Source organism: Danio aesculapii, chromosome 6, assembly GCF_903798145.1.
Source record: "Danio aesculapii chromosome 6, fDanAes4.1, whole genome shotgun sequence".
Classification (NCBI taxonomy): Eukaryota; Metazoa; Chordata; class Actinopteri; order Cypriniformes; family Danionidae; genus Danio; species Danio aesculapii.
Window position 1 is genome coordinate 256,597 of NC_079440.1, and position 15,506 is coordinate 272,102.

The following is a 15,506-nucleotide window of genomic DNA, read 5'->3' on the forward strand; positions in this document are numbered from 1 at the left end:
TACACAAAGGTAAAGCTGCTTTTATATTCGCACATTCAGACTTTCTCCTTATTAATATAATTTCAGTAAAGTATTATTTGCGAACTCTAAATAGCGAAATATTATTAGCAGCCAATGACTATCAAAGCACAGCACTGTTCACAGTCAAATAAACTGTGTTAATGCTGTTTAAGTCACACTTGCAGGTTATTTCAGACCGAATATTCAGTGTCATGGTAAACAATATAGGGAGTGTGTCACAAGCTGTCACTGAATGAATGAGTGAATATAAAACCAACTTTACCTTAATAACTTACACTTTCCCGTCTCACTCTGAGCACTCAGTGTGCGCAGGTTAATTCACCATATTGAACTGTTTCTGCTGAAATCAGAATCCAGTGATGTGTCTGATCCAGCAGAGCGGGAACTCACCTGATATACCAGGAGAACTGCAGAGTCCAGCATTTATAATCAGCTCCTCACTCCATTCAGCTCCCTTTAGCTAAAGACGTCTGCTGTTGGCATTAAAGCAGTGTGGTGTATGCTAAAAGCACAGTTTTCTAGTTTTGGACTTTTGAATTTGCCATCGTACCGCACAACACCATGTTTACTATTGCAGACGGTCTTTTTTGCAAGCGGGGACCCGTGTGGCGTCATGTGTGATGCAGGTTGTCAATTGTCTATTGGGCACACACGGACATTCGTCCCAGCACGCTTCATTCGGAACTCTTCAAAACAAGTGTATTAAGTTGCTGCCCAGCGGGACCTTATACATATATAAATGTGTAGAAATCAGTGCTTAATATGAGCCGGATCCTGTTCGGGAAATGTCAGATATTTCTATTTTTCTTTCCCGTATGTATTTTACTTGATTCGGCATTAACTTGTGCACAGTGAATACCTTCACGCGTGCGTGCGAGAGAGAGAGAGAGAGAGAGAGAGGTATGGCGAGTGTGTGCGCACACGCGTGATGGTAGCAATGCGCTAGTTATAGCAAAATTCACATTGAACTATAGAGTGGAGGAACTATGACGTCACGCTATTGGTTACTCTTCCTTTCCGGAAGTTAGCCGGGATTGGACGCAGGTTAAAAGATCACGCCATTAAATATAAAAATAATATAATTTGTAAGTCATAATCATAAGAAACTTTGTGAGATGCTTCATGAGGATTTAATCTCGAGAAACTGTCTAATAATAATGATTAATCTTCTAAAATAATGACTATCATTGCTGTAAAAATGAACCCATTTGAGTGGTCCCGTACAGCACATGTCTGGTTTGTTGAATTTTATTCTGTGCTGATTAACCACAACAGCAGTGCTCATTATGACACTTGAGGATGAGGAAATATTGTCTTCAGAACGAGTTCATTTGTGTTTAGATCTCTCCATATAAAGCAGATTATATGTGCAGTGCAGCTCTGAATATTATTATAATTATTAACAATATTAATCATATAGATCAGTGGAAAACGGTGGTTCTAGGATTTCCATAGGGGAGCACACACACACACACACACACACACACACACACTACACACACACACACACACACACACACACACATATAATATAAAGATTTCAATCAAAAATGATTAATCCAATCAAACATGAGGAATACAGTGACAGACATTTAGACGGGCTTTTTATCGCCACTGATTGGAGAAACAATCTAATTTCTACAGTCTTCATTTGGCTCTACTCATGTTTATATCCATTACATCATTCCACTTCAGAGGCATGCAGATACCAGTTTACAACATGCCCACATCTCAAAGGGCACACACACAGCTGAAGTCAGGATTATTCGCCACCTTTACAATTTTATTTCGTTTTTAAATATTTCCTGAATGATGTTAAACAGGAAATGTTCACAGTATGTCTGATAATATTTCTTCTTCTGGAGAAAGTCTGATTTGTTTTATTTCAGCTAGAATAAAAGCAGCTTTTTATTTTTTAAAAACCCATTTTAAAGTCAATATTTCAGCTGGATATTGTTCTGATAGTCTACAGAACAAACCATCGTTATACAGTAACTTACCTAATTACCCTAACCTGCCTAGTTACCCTAATTACCCTAGTGAAACCTTTAAATGTGACTTTAAGCTGTATAGAAGTGTCTTGAAGAATATCTAGTCTAATATTATTTACTGTCATCATGACAAAGAGAAAATAAATCAGTTATTAGAGATGAGTTATTAACACTATTATGATTAGAGATGTGCTGGAGAAATCTGCTCTGTTAAATAAAAATAATCAGGGCTAATAATTCAGGAAGATAATAATAATAATAATAATAATAATAATAATAATAATAACAGACTAATGGCAATATATTTACTTCATGTATTTACATACAATATATGCACTTCTTGCATGTATAGCCTATTTTGTCTACTTCTGTCCATCTAATATAATGTGACTTGTGCTCTTCATAGAAAATGAGCCAAGGCCAATGAGTCTGAGAAAATAGATGTATAAATGTTAACAGGTTTGAGTTGAGCTGCTAAACTTCATCAAATGGTTTAAAATGTGACAGCTGGAGACATCAGATATACTACTGAATACCTATTATTTACTCTGTTTTCACAGATTTAAAGAAATACAAGACAACAAATCTGTACATAGTGCACGCACACACACACACACACACACGCACGCACGCACACACACACACACACACACGCACACACACGCACACGCACACACACTTAAAGTCTGAATTATTAGCCCATGTATATTTTTCCCCAGCTTCTGTTTAACGTCTAATCTGTACCCTATGGCATAACTCTCTCTCTCTTTCCCCAGTTTTACTGTAATAAAGGTTGTTATCAGAATATTCCTCATTATTATGATATGTCATTATATGACTCGGTCATGACGGTCAGAATAGTCATTAATATGAGATTAATTATTACAGAAATATCTCATCATTACTGAGTAAGTCTATTAGTTTCACACTGTGACTTTATGATAAGATATTTCTCCTGTATAGTTTATTTAATGAGGACACTCGCGTTCCACACCATACAGATCAAATGTGGATCATAACCTGCGTCCAATCCCGCCTAACTTCCGGAAAGGTAGAGTAACCAATAGCGTTAGAGATAACAAGTAAACCAAGTCCCGCCCCAGGACTGACAAAATCCCAAAAGTTTCGCGCGAGCAGAGAGAAGAACCAGCGAGCGAGCGGAGAGAACTGATCCCGCGCGCGCTGTAGGCATGACCTCGCTCGCGAGAGTGCTGAGATGATGATGTGCGCGCGGGAAGCTTGTTTCCTCCATAGACTGTAAAATATATGGACGTAGCATCCGTGACGTCACCCATAGGTTTCTGAAGAGCGCAAATGAAGCTAAAGTAAAAAAAAAAAAAAAAAAAAAAAATGAAGCTAAAAGTAGGCGCGGCCAACCGTCGCCATTTTGTTCGCGCGTCATCGCACCCACGGCGGGATACCAAACAAGGGCAAAGAGGCGGAGAGTGGGCGGAGCTACAGACACGTGCTGGCATTTTGCTTGGACCTGGTTTAGACAGAGCTTACTTTGGGAGAAACGCTTGATACTTCATTACCTGCGACTCGTTTGTGTTCTGACCACATGTGCTTGGCTGTACACTATATCAATAAAGTGTTTAGACTTTTAAAAACACTGCTGTAACACACTGAGCCACTAAACATTGTTCTTATGACGTTTTTCTACAGGAGGAAAACGCGAATTACATCCAAACACTTCAGATATAGTGTGTGTTAGTAAATGCAAGACTATTGATGAACTCCAGCACAACACTGTATGACAACGCTTCAGATGACTGATCTAGAGCCTACAGCTAATCAATCTGGCACATTCTGGAGTGCTTTACAGCTCTAAAGAACATTATAAATGATAAATGATCTTAAATAAAACACACATTTATAGAGATGGTATATAAGTATATAACTTTACTCACCAGGGAAACTTCTCCTCGCGCGTGAACATCACCGCTGCGCTCCATTAATATTAGCGTTGATTTCCGCCATACTGGCTGCACAGGTGAGCTGTATCCCCATAATATCGTTTAATTAAAATAAGCGATCAACAAATTAATCTGTCTCGACAGTCTCTACAAGTGAAGGAATTATCTACACACTATATTAATTCATAATTAGAAAAATACGACAGACTATAAAACACTTCCTGAGAATACTTAAATAACAGGCAAATCCAAATACCCAACACAAGCGAGCCGCGCTCCAGACCAGCTCAGCTCGATGACGTATAATGTCCCCGACACCGCCTGTAGTCCCATTTAGCAGCTCGACAGCAGCAGTCTGTTTACAGACGCGTAACCGAGGAAATAAATGAAGAGAGCTGCAGCTGATGTGTTTATAGCAGAGTCAAATGAGGAAGTGTGTTGAGTTAGGGTTAGCCACTGACCTTATTGAAGCCATTTATCTGAAATCCCATTGAAAAACCTCCTGTCACAACAGCACGGCAGAGAACAGCACAATCTGTGGCGCAGTGGGTAGCACAATCGCCTCACAGCACTCAGGTCACTGGTTCGAGGTATTTCTGTGTGGAGTTTGCATGTTCTCCTCATGTTGGTGTGGGTTTCCTCCACAGTCCAAATACATGTGCTATAGGGGAATTGATCAACTAAACTGGAAGGGCATCTGCTGTGAAACATATGCTGGATAAGTTGACAGTTCATTCCGCTGTGGCAACCTCAGATTAATAAAGGGACTAAACTGATAAGAAAATGAATGAATGACTGATTTATTTCCTTAATTTGTCTTATTGTGTTTAAAAAAAAAAGAAATTCACATCTTAAATCTTTATTTTTTTTACATAAAACAAATTAAAATAATGTAATTAATTTCTTGTGGAACCCTGACGTGACCCAGCCTCACCCAGACTCCGACATGTTAGATGATGACGGAGTCTCGGACCTCCATTACAGACAACAGCTCCAGCTGAAATACTCTAATGTTTAGAGATGTTCATCCACTACTGTCTGACCCCAAACTACCATCATGTTGGGTCAATAACTCCCTAAACTTCACCCATTTAGACTCCGCATCCACCCAGATCAGGGTTCATTAGCTTTACAGCAGGTGTTCAGCAGAGCCGAGGAGTCCCTTACTCTCGCTTCATCCAAACGGAGCGGCTTTAAACACAACAGGAGACGTTTTGAAGAATGTTGGGAAGCGGTCACTCTGCAGGTCAGCAGTGGCAGGTCCAGCTTTATCCTAAACCTCTAACAGGAGGAACTCACGCTTGACATCACAGGACACTCATAAGGGGGAGCGGACCCTCAGTCGACCCGCTCCTGTGCGCAACACATTCTGACTGATGTCTCGTGATTAACGCGCGCACACACACACACACACACACACACACACACACACCGGCTGTAGTGAACAGAAGCGGACCGCACTGGTGTGTTTTCCTCAGTTTATTCAGATATTCTATATTACAGAGCGCTAGACTCCTCGAGGGGTCTTGAAGTTCATGCCGACCGGAGGCTGAGTGACCTGCAGATTGGAGAGACTGCCGAAATCCTGCAGGAGACACAACAGCAGAGTAAACACACACACACCTGATAGTCAACAACACACACATACACACACACACACACACACACTGATGGACATGTGTGAAAGATTCAGGGTCTGGCAGGAACACACAGTCCAGCACACACGGGAAACACTTTCACTTCCTGTTCCTGTTTTATCAATGACCTGGAGACCACACACACCACGGTCACTTTCGAAACAGGGCGATTCAGGAGTCACTGAGTCACACTCAAATGATTCACTGAGTCATCTATACATGATTCGAGTCATTGATTCATCAGAGTCTCTCACCAGAAGCTTGAGCATCTCTTTAGTGTCCGTGTCCACCTCGATGATCTCCTGGTCCAGAGCGGAGACCTGCGGACACACACACACACACACGCACACACACACACACACACACACACACACACAAATCATCATCATCAGACTGAACATGAGCAGATCGTATCCTGTGTGAGGCGCTTTAAAGCTCAGGTGTCAGACTCCATCAGGCTGGTTTGAACCCTACAGGTGTGTGTTAGGGGAGTGTGTGGAGCGAGTGTGTGTTAGGGGAGTGTGTGGAGCAAGTGTGTGTTAGGGGAGTGTGTGGAGCGAGTGTGTGTTAGGGGAGTGTGTGGAGCGAGTGTGTGTTAGGGGAGTGTGTGGAGCGAGTGTGTGTTAGGGGAGTGTGTGGAGCGAGTGTGTGTTAGGGGAGTGTGTGGAGCAAGTGTGTGTTAGGGGAGTGTGTGGAGCGAGTGTGTGTTAGTGAATGCCCTGATTCTCCCACTGCATTGTGGGAGTTTTCAGGGTGAGAGTGTGTGTGCGCACGCGCACACGCACACACACACACACACACAGCAGGAGCCTTTAGGTCTGTGTGAAAGATTCAGGGTCTGGCAGGAACACACAGTCCAGCACACACGGGAAACACTTTCACTTCCTGTTCCTGTTTTATCAATGACCTGGAGACCACACACACCACGGTCACTTTCGAAACAGGGTCACAGACGACACACACTAGCGCAGACGCTAAAACACACACCTCGGGTACGTAGTTGTCTCTGCGCTCGCGCTCCTCCTCCTGCAGCTTGATGGAGATTCCTCTGACCGGCCCGCGCTGGATCCGCTTCATCAGGTGCGTCACATACCTGCGCACACACACACACACACACACACACACTTAAGATGAGGGATGCTCAGATATCTGAGGCCGTGCAGAGAGCGAGTGTGTCCTGAGACCGTGGTGTGTGTGTGTTTGAGAGAGACAGCAGCACTGCAGCAGAGCGCTCGGAGCTTCTCTTGACACACACACAGCACTGAGACTCCATATCTCTCTCTCTCACTCACTCACTCTCTCTCTCTCTCTCTCTCTCTCTCACACACACACACACACACACACACACACACACACACACACACACACACACACACACACACACACACACACGTTCGCTATGAAACACAGTGTGTTACGCCACCTTTAATATGGGTTATGGTCATTTAAATGCGCACGCTTTCACAGTTTCTCAGAGTGCTGCTTGATGCCAGTGTCTGTGTGTGTGTGTGTGTGTGTGTGTGTGTGTGTGTGTGTGTGTCTGTGTGTGTGTGATTTAGGGAGAATCTCAGTGTGATTTGACAGATTCAGTGACTGTGTAGAGCAGCGTCAGATCAATAACCCGTATCACAGCTTCATTAAGTGTTAAAGGAGGAGCTGAACAGATATTACCCCTTTATTCAGATCAGTGATTAATATTCAGAGGTTAAACTCTCGTTATGCTCTAGAGTAAACTGAAAGCTGAACTTATGGAGACAGTGGAGCTCATTATGAGGGGGGGTATCGATACACCAAAGGCACGATGGGTTCACGGTTTTGGAGCCACGGGTGGGTTCTGGTTCTGTTTGCTGTGGGGTTAGGTGTTGATGTAAACAGCAATGCTGAGGAACAATAGATTCACTAAACTACTAAACTCTTTATTAACTTTCACATTAGAGTACAGTCAGGAGACCGGAGTAAACAAACATTAATAAACACCTCCAGTGTAGACGTGTCAGAAACTACTACTGTCTTTAGTGCAGACATCTTACTGCTAACACTGCAGCTGACATCAAACAAGTAGAACTACACAAACAGACACAGCGATGCTCATTCTGATCATCTGAGTTTTAGATAGATGGTTTCAGTTTAAATTAATGAAATATACATATACTGTGCTCATAAAGGGGTTTTACATCACATTCAGCAGTAAAATACACTGCAGTGGTGTCTGAAACTAATGTTACAGCAGTAGCTGGATATAGCCTAGACCAGTGTTTCCCCAACCCTGTTCCTGGAGGCACACCAACAGTACATATTTTGGATGTCTCCCTTTTCTGAGCCATTATCTTCAGGTGTTGGAGTCTCTTCTGATGTTCTGGTGAGGTGATTCAGGTGTGTTTGATTAGGGAGAGGTGGAAAATGTGTACTGTTGGTGTGCCTTCAGGAACAGGGTTGGGAAACACTGGCCTGGGTTGTATTTTTGCCTCCCGTGCGCGCTCGCTCGCTCTCCGCCTGTCATTTGTGTAGGTCTGCCCATGACGACAGCTGATTGGTCAGGAGACTGATCGATCATCATCATTGGGTAACGTGGCGCGGGGATATTAAGAGCGATTTCCCCTTTGATCTGGTTTCTCGTGTGTTTTGCGCACAGGGTTATGATCTTCGTTGTTTTTGATTAACTTTAGTTTGAGTAAATTAGTGTGTTACTTTTGCTCGTGTTGAGAGGTGTTCGTCTTTATTTAGATGGGTTAGTGTCGTTATTTTTTTAGCTCTTTACTGTCATATTGAGCTACACCTCCTCATGTTCACTCTTCTCAGAGGAAGGTGGATGGGGACGATGTGACAGTGGCGCCTGCAGCCGTATACGAGTGAACACACCGTGCGTATCTATCATGAGAGAGCGGGAATTAATGCGGCTTTTAATTTATTAGGGACATACATGCGCTGCACAGGTGTGTGTGTGTGTGTGTGTGTGTGTGTGAGTGTGTTACTCGTGTCTTTTCAAGAATCGCACTGTGTTTTTCACAGAGAAGCAAACACATTTGGAGAAACTGCAGTGTGTGTGTGTGTGTTTCCTGCCACTTAAATGTCTCTAAACCCATCAGTGTGTGTGTTGCTCTCAGATCAGTGTTCAGCTCTCTGCAGTCTCAGGTGTGTGTGTGTGTGTGTTTGTGCTCACCCAGCGATCTTGTTGCGCAGCTTCTTGCTGGGGATGATGGCGATCTCCTCACACACTCTCTTGTTGGTGTGGAAGTCGTTGCCCAGGCGGGTGTAGTACTTCTCTATGATGACCCGCGCAGCCTTCTTCACCGTCTTAGTCCTGACCCGGCCCTGATGCGCGCACACACACACACATTATTATTATAGATCTCTATCGCTCTCTCACACACACACACTAGCATCATTACAGCTCATACACACATTAGAGACCCGACCTCCCTCCCGACCTCCCTCGCTCTCTCCTCAGTCTGAGCAGTTATCAGTCATCTTTCTCTCTGATTAACACACCGACCACCCGTGTCTGAGAGTATATCTGGGTTCGGAGGTCGGCTGACTGACTCGCTCGCTCGCTCGCTCATCTTTCACACACACACACGCGCGCGCGCGCGCTTTCCTCCGCCGCGCCAGACTCGCACACACACACCCCGCAGACACTCCTCCTGCCCCGGGAGTGTGTGTGCAGCTGATCTGAGCAGCACAGCGGGAGGATTAGCGCGGATTCTGCAGACACAAACACTCAGTACCCACCATGATGATTCCGGAGCGGAAGAGAAAGAGCAGCGCTCGGCCGGAAGCGGAAGTGCAGGACGCGCCGCCAGCGCCTCTAGCGGCGGAGGAGCAGCAGTGCGCGCGCAGAGCTCAGCAGCGACATCTGCAGAACAAACGCAGACTGTAGATGGGTCACTAGCATTACTCGAACCCCCCATACACACACGCTAAATGCTCAGGTAGAGCCACGATGGCGCGTCTGTAGGAGAGAGTTCGCGGGAAAGCGGACATTACATCAGTTTACTGAACACGGCTCGATCGAACCTCAGATATTACTGCAATGGTGGAGGGAATGAGCACTGCACGCGGTTCTGCTGACATGCTTATAGATATATAATGATTAGTTCGGGTTGGGTTAGAGCTCAGTGTGTCATTGGCTGTGTGTTGGACATCTCAGTGCGGTGGAGTGAGTGTGGACTGTGCTATCATCATCAGTGAAAGGGGGAACAGTAAAACACCGCAGTAAACACAGACTTTACCACACTTTCAGCTCGTTTGTAGGTAAATCCCTTCAGTAGCCGTGTACTGACCTGAGTTCAGACGGAGACACCAGTGTGTGTGTGTGTGTTCATCATGGGTGCAGTAATATAATGATCCTCCAGATGTGGGTATTCCTCCATCTCCGTCTACAGGCACAGCTCCATCAGTCAGAGATTAATTAAAGAACACACTCAACTAAACTGAACAAGCACTGCAGCTCACAGAGGACATTTATACACACACACACACAGCGCTCTGATTGGCGCAGGAGGATGAGTGGGCGGGAGTCTGGAGAAACCAGCCAATGAGAGAGGGGTTCACTGGGTGACTCATTTACATATGCAGGACCTGATTATTAGTATATTGCTGCTGTTTACTCCAGCACACGCAGGGGTATTAACACACACTCCGCTTCTAATGAAGGCACAGATAACCCTGATTAGGGCTCATCACACACACTGAGAACACTAGTGTTTACCTGAGAACCCGCTCAACATCACACAGCAGATTAGCTCAGTAGTGTACTGTATAATGCTGAGGGTGTTGTGGTTTGCTGTATTGGAATGTTCAATAAGAGAACAATAATGTACAGTAAAGGTAGAAACCCTGTAACAACACAAACAAAACAAACAGAGGAACAAAGAATAATGACAGGGGTAATGCAGAGGTGTGCAGTGCCATCATCAGCTGACACCGCACCGCTGCAGAACAACACTGTTGTACACTGGAGACAGCACATTACACTGAGTAAGTGCAGACTGACTGTGTTTCACTCCCACAGCCAACACTAACATCACTATCCTCTGATCTATTCATCTGTAATGCAGGTCTGAAGCTAATCAAAACCACGCTGAGTTAAGCTAATGACTGATCCTTTATAGAGAACCCACAGCATGCAGTCACAGAGGAAAGGGTTAATTCAGCAGACGAGGCCTTTAAATGATGATGAACACACAGAATAATGTGGAATTATCCTGAACAACAGCAAACACACACACACTATGCTTTCCTATTAGGCCGTGTGTGCAGCGCTGAGAGGATTGATCAGTGATATAATGAACTCTGAGATCAGGAGAGCGTGTGCTGAAGACTCTAGAGCAGGGGGGTCCACACTCGGTCCTGGAGGGCCGGTGTCCTGCAAAGTTTAGTTCCAACCCCAATCAGACACCCCTGGGCTAGCTGATCAAGCTCTTATAGGCTTTCTAGAAACATTCGTGCAGGTGTGTTGAGGCAAGCTGGAGCTAACATCTACAGGACACCGGTCCTCCAGGACCCAGTCTGGCCACCCCTGCTCTAGAACATGATTGAACAGCACTGAAGGACAGCGGAGCAGAGATCAGACAGATGCAGAAGATTCAACAGTTTATTAAACTCCTGTACAAAACCAGTGAAGCGTCCATTAAAACTATTTACAAAGATTTACACTGAAGAAAAACTCAAGCGGAGAGATCATTCATCATCACCATCCTCATCCTCGATGATCGGCCTGGACCTGAAACACACACACACACACACACACAGAGAGAGAGAGTTCAGCAGCAGTATCAGAGTGAACGTCAGCACTCTTCAAGACTGATCTCCACTTCAGTTTCCAGCTGGTCACACTGGTCACATCTAAACTCTCAGTATATCATTAACACTGACTGTAAGACCCGAGAGCACAGGTGTCAAACTCAGCTCCTGGAGGGCCGCAGCTCTGCTCTAACCCTGATCAAACACAGCTGATTTAAATAATCGAGGTGTTCAACAGAGTCATGAGCACCTTCATCAGCGGTGTTTGATCAGGGTTGGAGCAGAACTGTGCTCCTCCAGGAGCTGAGTTTGACACCTGTGGCCTAAAGTAAAGCAGAGATCATACAGAGTAAGAGCTGATCCAGCAGGGGGCGCCAATAGCAGCAGGAGTAACAGCGTTTCCATGGTTACTGCAGTGTGATGTTAAATACAGCAGATCTAATCAATATCATAAACTACAGCATAGAGAGTCTCGGATTAACCTCGGGTGTTCGGTTCTGGGTTTTGGAGTCGACTCTGTATTTTGGACTCCTAATGCTCTCTGTTAAACAGAAATTGGGGAATAAAAATAAATGGGGGCTAATAATTCTGACTTTACTGTAACTGGAAAGGAATATATGAACTAGAGCTGCACGATTAATGCAAAAAGACCTGGATTGGACCCTACACGCGATCTTAATTCAGCTTTTATTACATTCAGTCGATTTTATTTTCAAGGTCTGGAGAGAAGCGTCAAGGCGCTCGCACAAGTCTTCAGACCAGCATGGACACCTCCAAACAGTGTTAAGTGTCACATACTGCATTTATAAGGTAGAATTCCCCCAAACACGCCATTTCTGTCTTAATGTAATGATGTAGCCGCAATATGACACGTGAGCTGACAGACTGTTCGTTTACTACCGAGAGGACACGCGTGTGTCTGCCATTGATGTCTGCCTTAATGAACAGAACCTGCATGGGCTGTGAATATCAGCTAATAAAGTTGTAAACACCGTTCAGATTGCTGCACAGAGCGATCGTTTGGGAGCCGCGTGGGAAGTGTGATTTGCATGCGTGTGTGTGTTTTCCCCAAAGTGAACGCAGCCCTGAGCGTACTCACTCATGAAAACCGGCGCGCACATCAGTTAAATGATCATAGCGCATTTTAGAGTAATGATGACGACTAGAGTTCTCTTTCATAGCGAACACACAGTGTTGTGCATGAAAATAAATGTTTACTGTGTCAGTATAGCTACTCTAGCCTATATAGTGTTGAATATAATGCAGGATAATGACAAACGTTTCATTTTACCAGCGACAAAAATGACAAATGACAAGCATGTGTCAAACTAAAGCCGTCACTATACTGTGAACTAACAAACAGGACATGTTGAAGATCTGTTCAAGTCCACCATTCAGTCTATACAAAATGCAGCATTTAAACCAACAGTAGACCCACACACACGCACGCACGCACACACAACACAGACAGGCCTAATGTTGTTTTACAATATGTTTGAGAAATGACAATTACAACAATAATAATAATAATAATAATAATGATAATAATAAGCCACTCATATTAACCCGTTTCACATCTACAGAATCGTGATTGTCATTTTAGTCAGAATCGTGCAGCTCCACAGACCACAGGTCAGGTGTCAGACCATTATTGTCTTTTAGCTTAATTAGAGGACAGAAACTAGCCAGACAGTAATGTGGGAATTGTTGAGTGGGCTAAATAAAAGTCAGTGTTTGTTAATAAGTGTACTTTATTGCTTTTATTCTTGTCATAATATATAACATTGCAGAGCAACCCATGTTCTGTTGGCATTAATATTAAACTTTAATAGGTAGAACTGTCCGAGATATGAACAATAGCTAGTGATGCATCATTTAGATTGTAAAAATCTTCAATGTTATAAAAATCCTTATTAAATTATAAAAACAATAAATTATTTTAAATATAATTAGTTCAATAATCTTTAATGATAGTAATGATATGACGTAGCTCCGGAAACTTCCTACTTCTGTTTATTCATCTGATCTCACTGTCTGTTTCTTGTGACCGCCCCGTCATTTAAAAGAATATCTCAGTGGAGACGGGTCAAGTATTAAAGCCTGGTCCGGTTCATCAGGTGCACGATGCGGCGCCAGGCGAACGTATAAATCAGCCTTATAAATCATGTGACCGGTCTTCAGTACGGTTCAATTAGAATACACCTATTTCACCACTAATCTTGTGGTTTTGCAGTTTCTCTGTGTGTGTACTGATGTGGTGTTTTTATGATAGTGTACTGTTTATTTCGGGTTTTAGATAATTAAAAAGCAAAAGCGTAAGTAGTGTGATCATTCATCGCCTATCATGCTCCAGAATGAGCAGAACTGTAGCATGTTACCGCTTCATTCAGGAGGAATTGGAAAAAACTGACTGGACTCCAGCACTCGGTCCATTGAGTCGAGGAATCAACTCTTTTGGAGTCGACTCCTCATCCCTAGATTAAACTCAGGTGAAATGAGTTTAACTAACACACACACACACACACACACACTGCAGTCGAAAACTACACAAGTTAATCATTTAAAATAAGACTCTTCTCTTCACATGTTAAATTAAAGGGCTTTAAACGTCTCTAAACTGATTTATTAACTTAACACAGTTCAGTGAACACACACACACACACCTCCTCTGCGCTCTGCTGACGCCGCTGCTGCCGGCCTCCTCCTCATCCTCCTCTCCCTCAGGATGAAGATTCTCCTTCTCCGGTTTTCTGCTCGGACCACCGAAGAAATCCCCGATGCCCTTCTGCCAGGTTGGGGTGGGCCGCGGACACACAGGGTTCCCCCCCGCGTATTTATTCTTGGCTGAACAAACACACACACACACACACAACCGAGCCATGAGAACTGACCAACACCTACACACACACACTGAACCCGATCTGAACACGCTAATCTGTGTGTGAACCAGAAGCTTCTGAGACGGTTATTTCAGTATGCTAATGGGCTTCCAGCTGAATATGAATATTGAGCAGGGGCGGGGCTCTCTTTAGTGCATCACTCCCTCATAGCAATCCAATGGTGATAGGGGCGTGGTTATTATTAATATGCAGTTGCTATGGAAACCCTCAGGTCAACAGAAGGAGAGCCACTGCAATAACAGAAGCAGACCGATTCAAGCTTACCAAACACACCTCAGCAGGGGTTGCTAGATCGGATTTAATTGCGGCCGGAAGTAAACGGGAATTATTTCTATTATTTATTAAATTTCCCATTTATTGTATTTTATTAAGGTCTACCCCCTCCCCACCCCTAAACCCAACCGTTACAGTACCGTAAAACAGCAGCTGTACCCAGTTTTAGGTTTGTTATATATTAAATTACCCAATAAACTTATTTTTTAACACCTACTCCCACCCAAACCCTAAACCCAGCTGTCACAGCACTGTAAAATTATTAATTATTGTTTTAGTATCATAAATGCTGCTACATTAATGTGCATATATGATCTAGACTTTACCCTGAGGGCAGATGAACCTGCACTGACTGATTACTGAGCTCATGAATAATGTGAGCTGCTGAGATAAACTCTGGGTATTGACTTTAACACATGAATAATCACCGGGTGCAGCTTCAGCACAGGTGTAATCTCAGCGTTATGACAGAAGGTGCACCGTGCGCGTGCACTCACCAGGCGTGCCCGACTGCGCGCTGCCGCTCTGCGCGTTCGTGGATCCGGATGCGCCGAGTGACTTCCTGGGCGCGGAAGCGGCAACAGCTAAAACAAAAACACAAACACAATAAACAAATCAAAAAACCCCAGAGTGAGTGATAAACACAGAACAACACACACAGAGAGAGGCGCGAGTTCCGCTTCCGGTGCTCCACGGCTGAACTGAGGCGCGGGTGGAGGAGAAAGTGGCGCCATTTCTGCTATTCTCCGTTAAACACCGATCAACAAAACAAACATCAGCGGAGATTACGGTTAAAACTGCACACACCCGCGCGATCGGGGTCCGGTAACATACACGTTTAGTTGGAGCATTAGCATCTGGAGACGCGGGATTTGGCGCCACAGCCTTCAGTACAGCAACACAATCTGGCGGCAAATTATCTCACAAAGGAACATCCGCCATAAACTAATAACCGCGCTCTGTCCGGAATAACGACACGTTATCTGAGATTAATCAGAGAGATGATGATGATGATGATGATGATGT

The 15,506-nt window shown here is 44.2% G+C and overlaps 2 protein-coding genes and 2 non-coding genes across 4 annotated transcripts in view; all 4 read right to left on the minus strand.

The window, feature by feature from the left end:
• Positions 1-5,392: 5,392 nt before the first annotated feature.
• Positions 5,393-9,399, minus strand: zgc:114188 (40S ribosomal protein S17-like). Its single transcript, XM_056459241.1, has 5 exons — positions 9,295-9,399; positions 8,726-8,877; positions 6,553-6,658; positions 5,820-5,885; positions 5,393-5,513 (listed from the first exon to the last, which is right to left on the minus strand). The coding sequence occupies exons 1-5, from the start codon at positions 9,295-9,297 to the stop codon at positions 5,436-5,438; spliced, it is 405 nt and encodes a 134-aa protein (XP_056315216.1). The 5' UTR covers positions 9,298-9,399; the 3' UTR covers positions 5,393-5,435.
• Positions 5,606-5,732, minus strand: LOC130231299 (small nucleolar RNA SNORA71). The gene has a single exon (XR_008838024.1). It is a non-coding gene; the product is annotated as a small nucleolar RNA SNORA71 (small nucleolar RNA).
• On the minus strand, positions 6,385-6,511 carry LOC130231300 (small nucleolar RNA SNORA71). The gene has a single exon (XR_008838025.1). It is a non-coding gene; the product is annotated as a small nucleolar RNA SNORA71 (small nucleolar RNA).
• Positions 9,400-11,144: 1,745 nt separating the features above from the next.
• Positions 11,145-15,506, minus strand: part of pclaf (PCNA clamp associated factor) — a 4,761-nt gene continuing 399 nt past the window's right edge. The window contains exons 2-4 of the mRNA XM_056460764.1: positions 14,978-15,064; positions 13,971-14,151; positions 11,145-11,287 (exon numbers count right to left, since the gene is read on the minus strand). Of these exons, the coding sequence (XP_056316739.1) occupies positions 11,245-11,287; positions 13,971-14,151; positions 14,978-15,064 (311 nt within the window). The 3' untranslated portion in view covers positions 11,145-11,244. The remainder of the gene's footprint in view (positions 11,288-13,970; positions 14,152-14,977; positions 15,065-15,506) is intronic.

What these genes read in the sequence shown, in the direction of transcription:
- zgc:114188 (XM_056459241.1), bottom strand. An exon ending in GAGACAACTACGTACCCGAG is followed by an intron (nt 5,886 to 6,552) that starts GTGTGTGTTTTA and finishes GTGTGTCCGCAG; the next exon opens with GTCTCCGCTCTGGACCAGGA. An exon ending in AAGAGATGCTCAAGCTTCTG is followed by an intron (nt 5,514 to 5,819) that starts GTGAGAGACTCT and finishes TGTCTCCTGCAG; the next exon opens with GATTTCGGCAGTCTCTCCAA.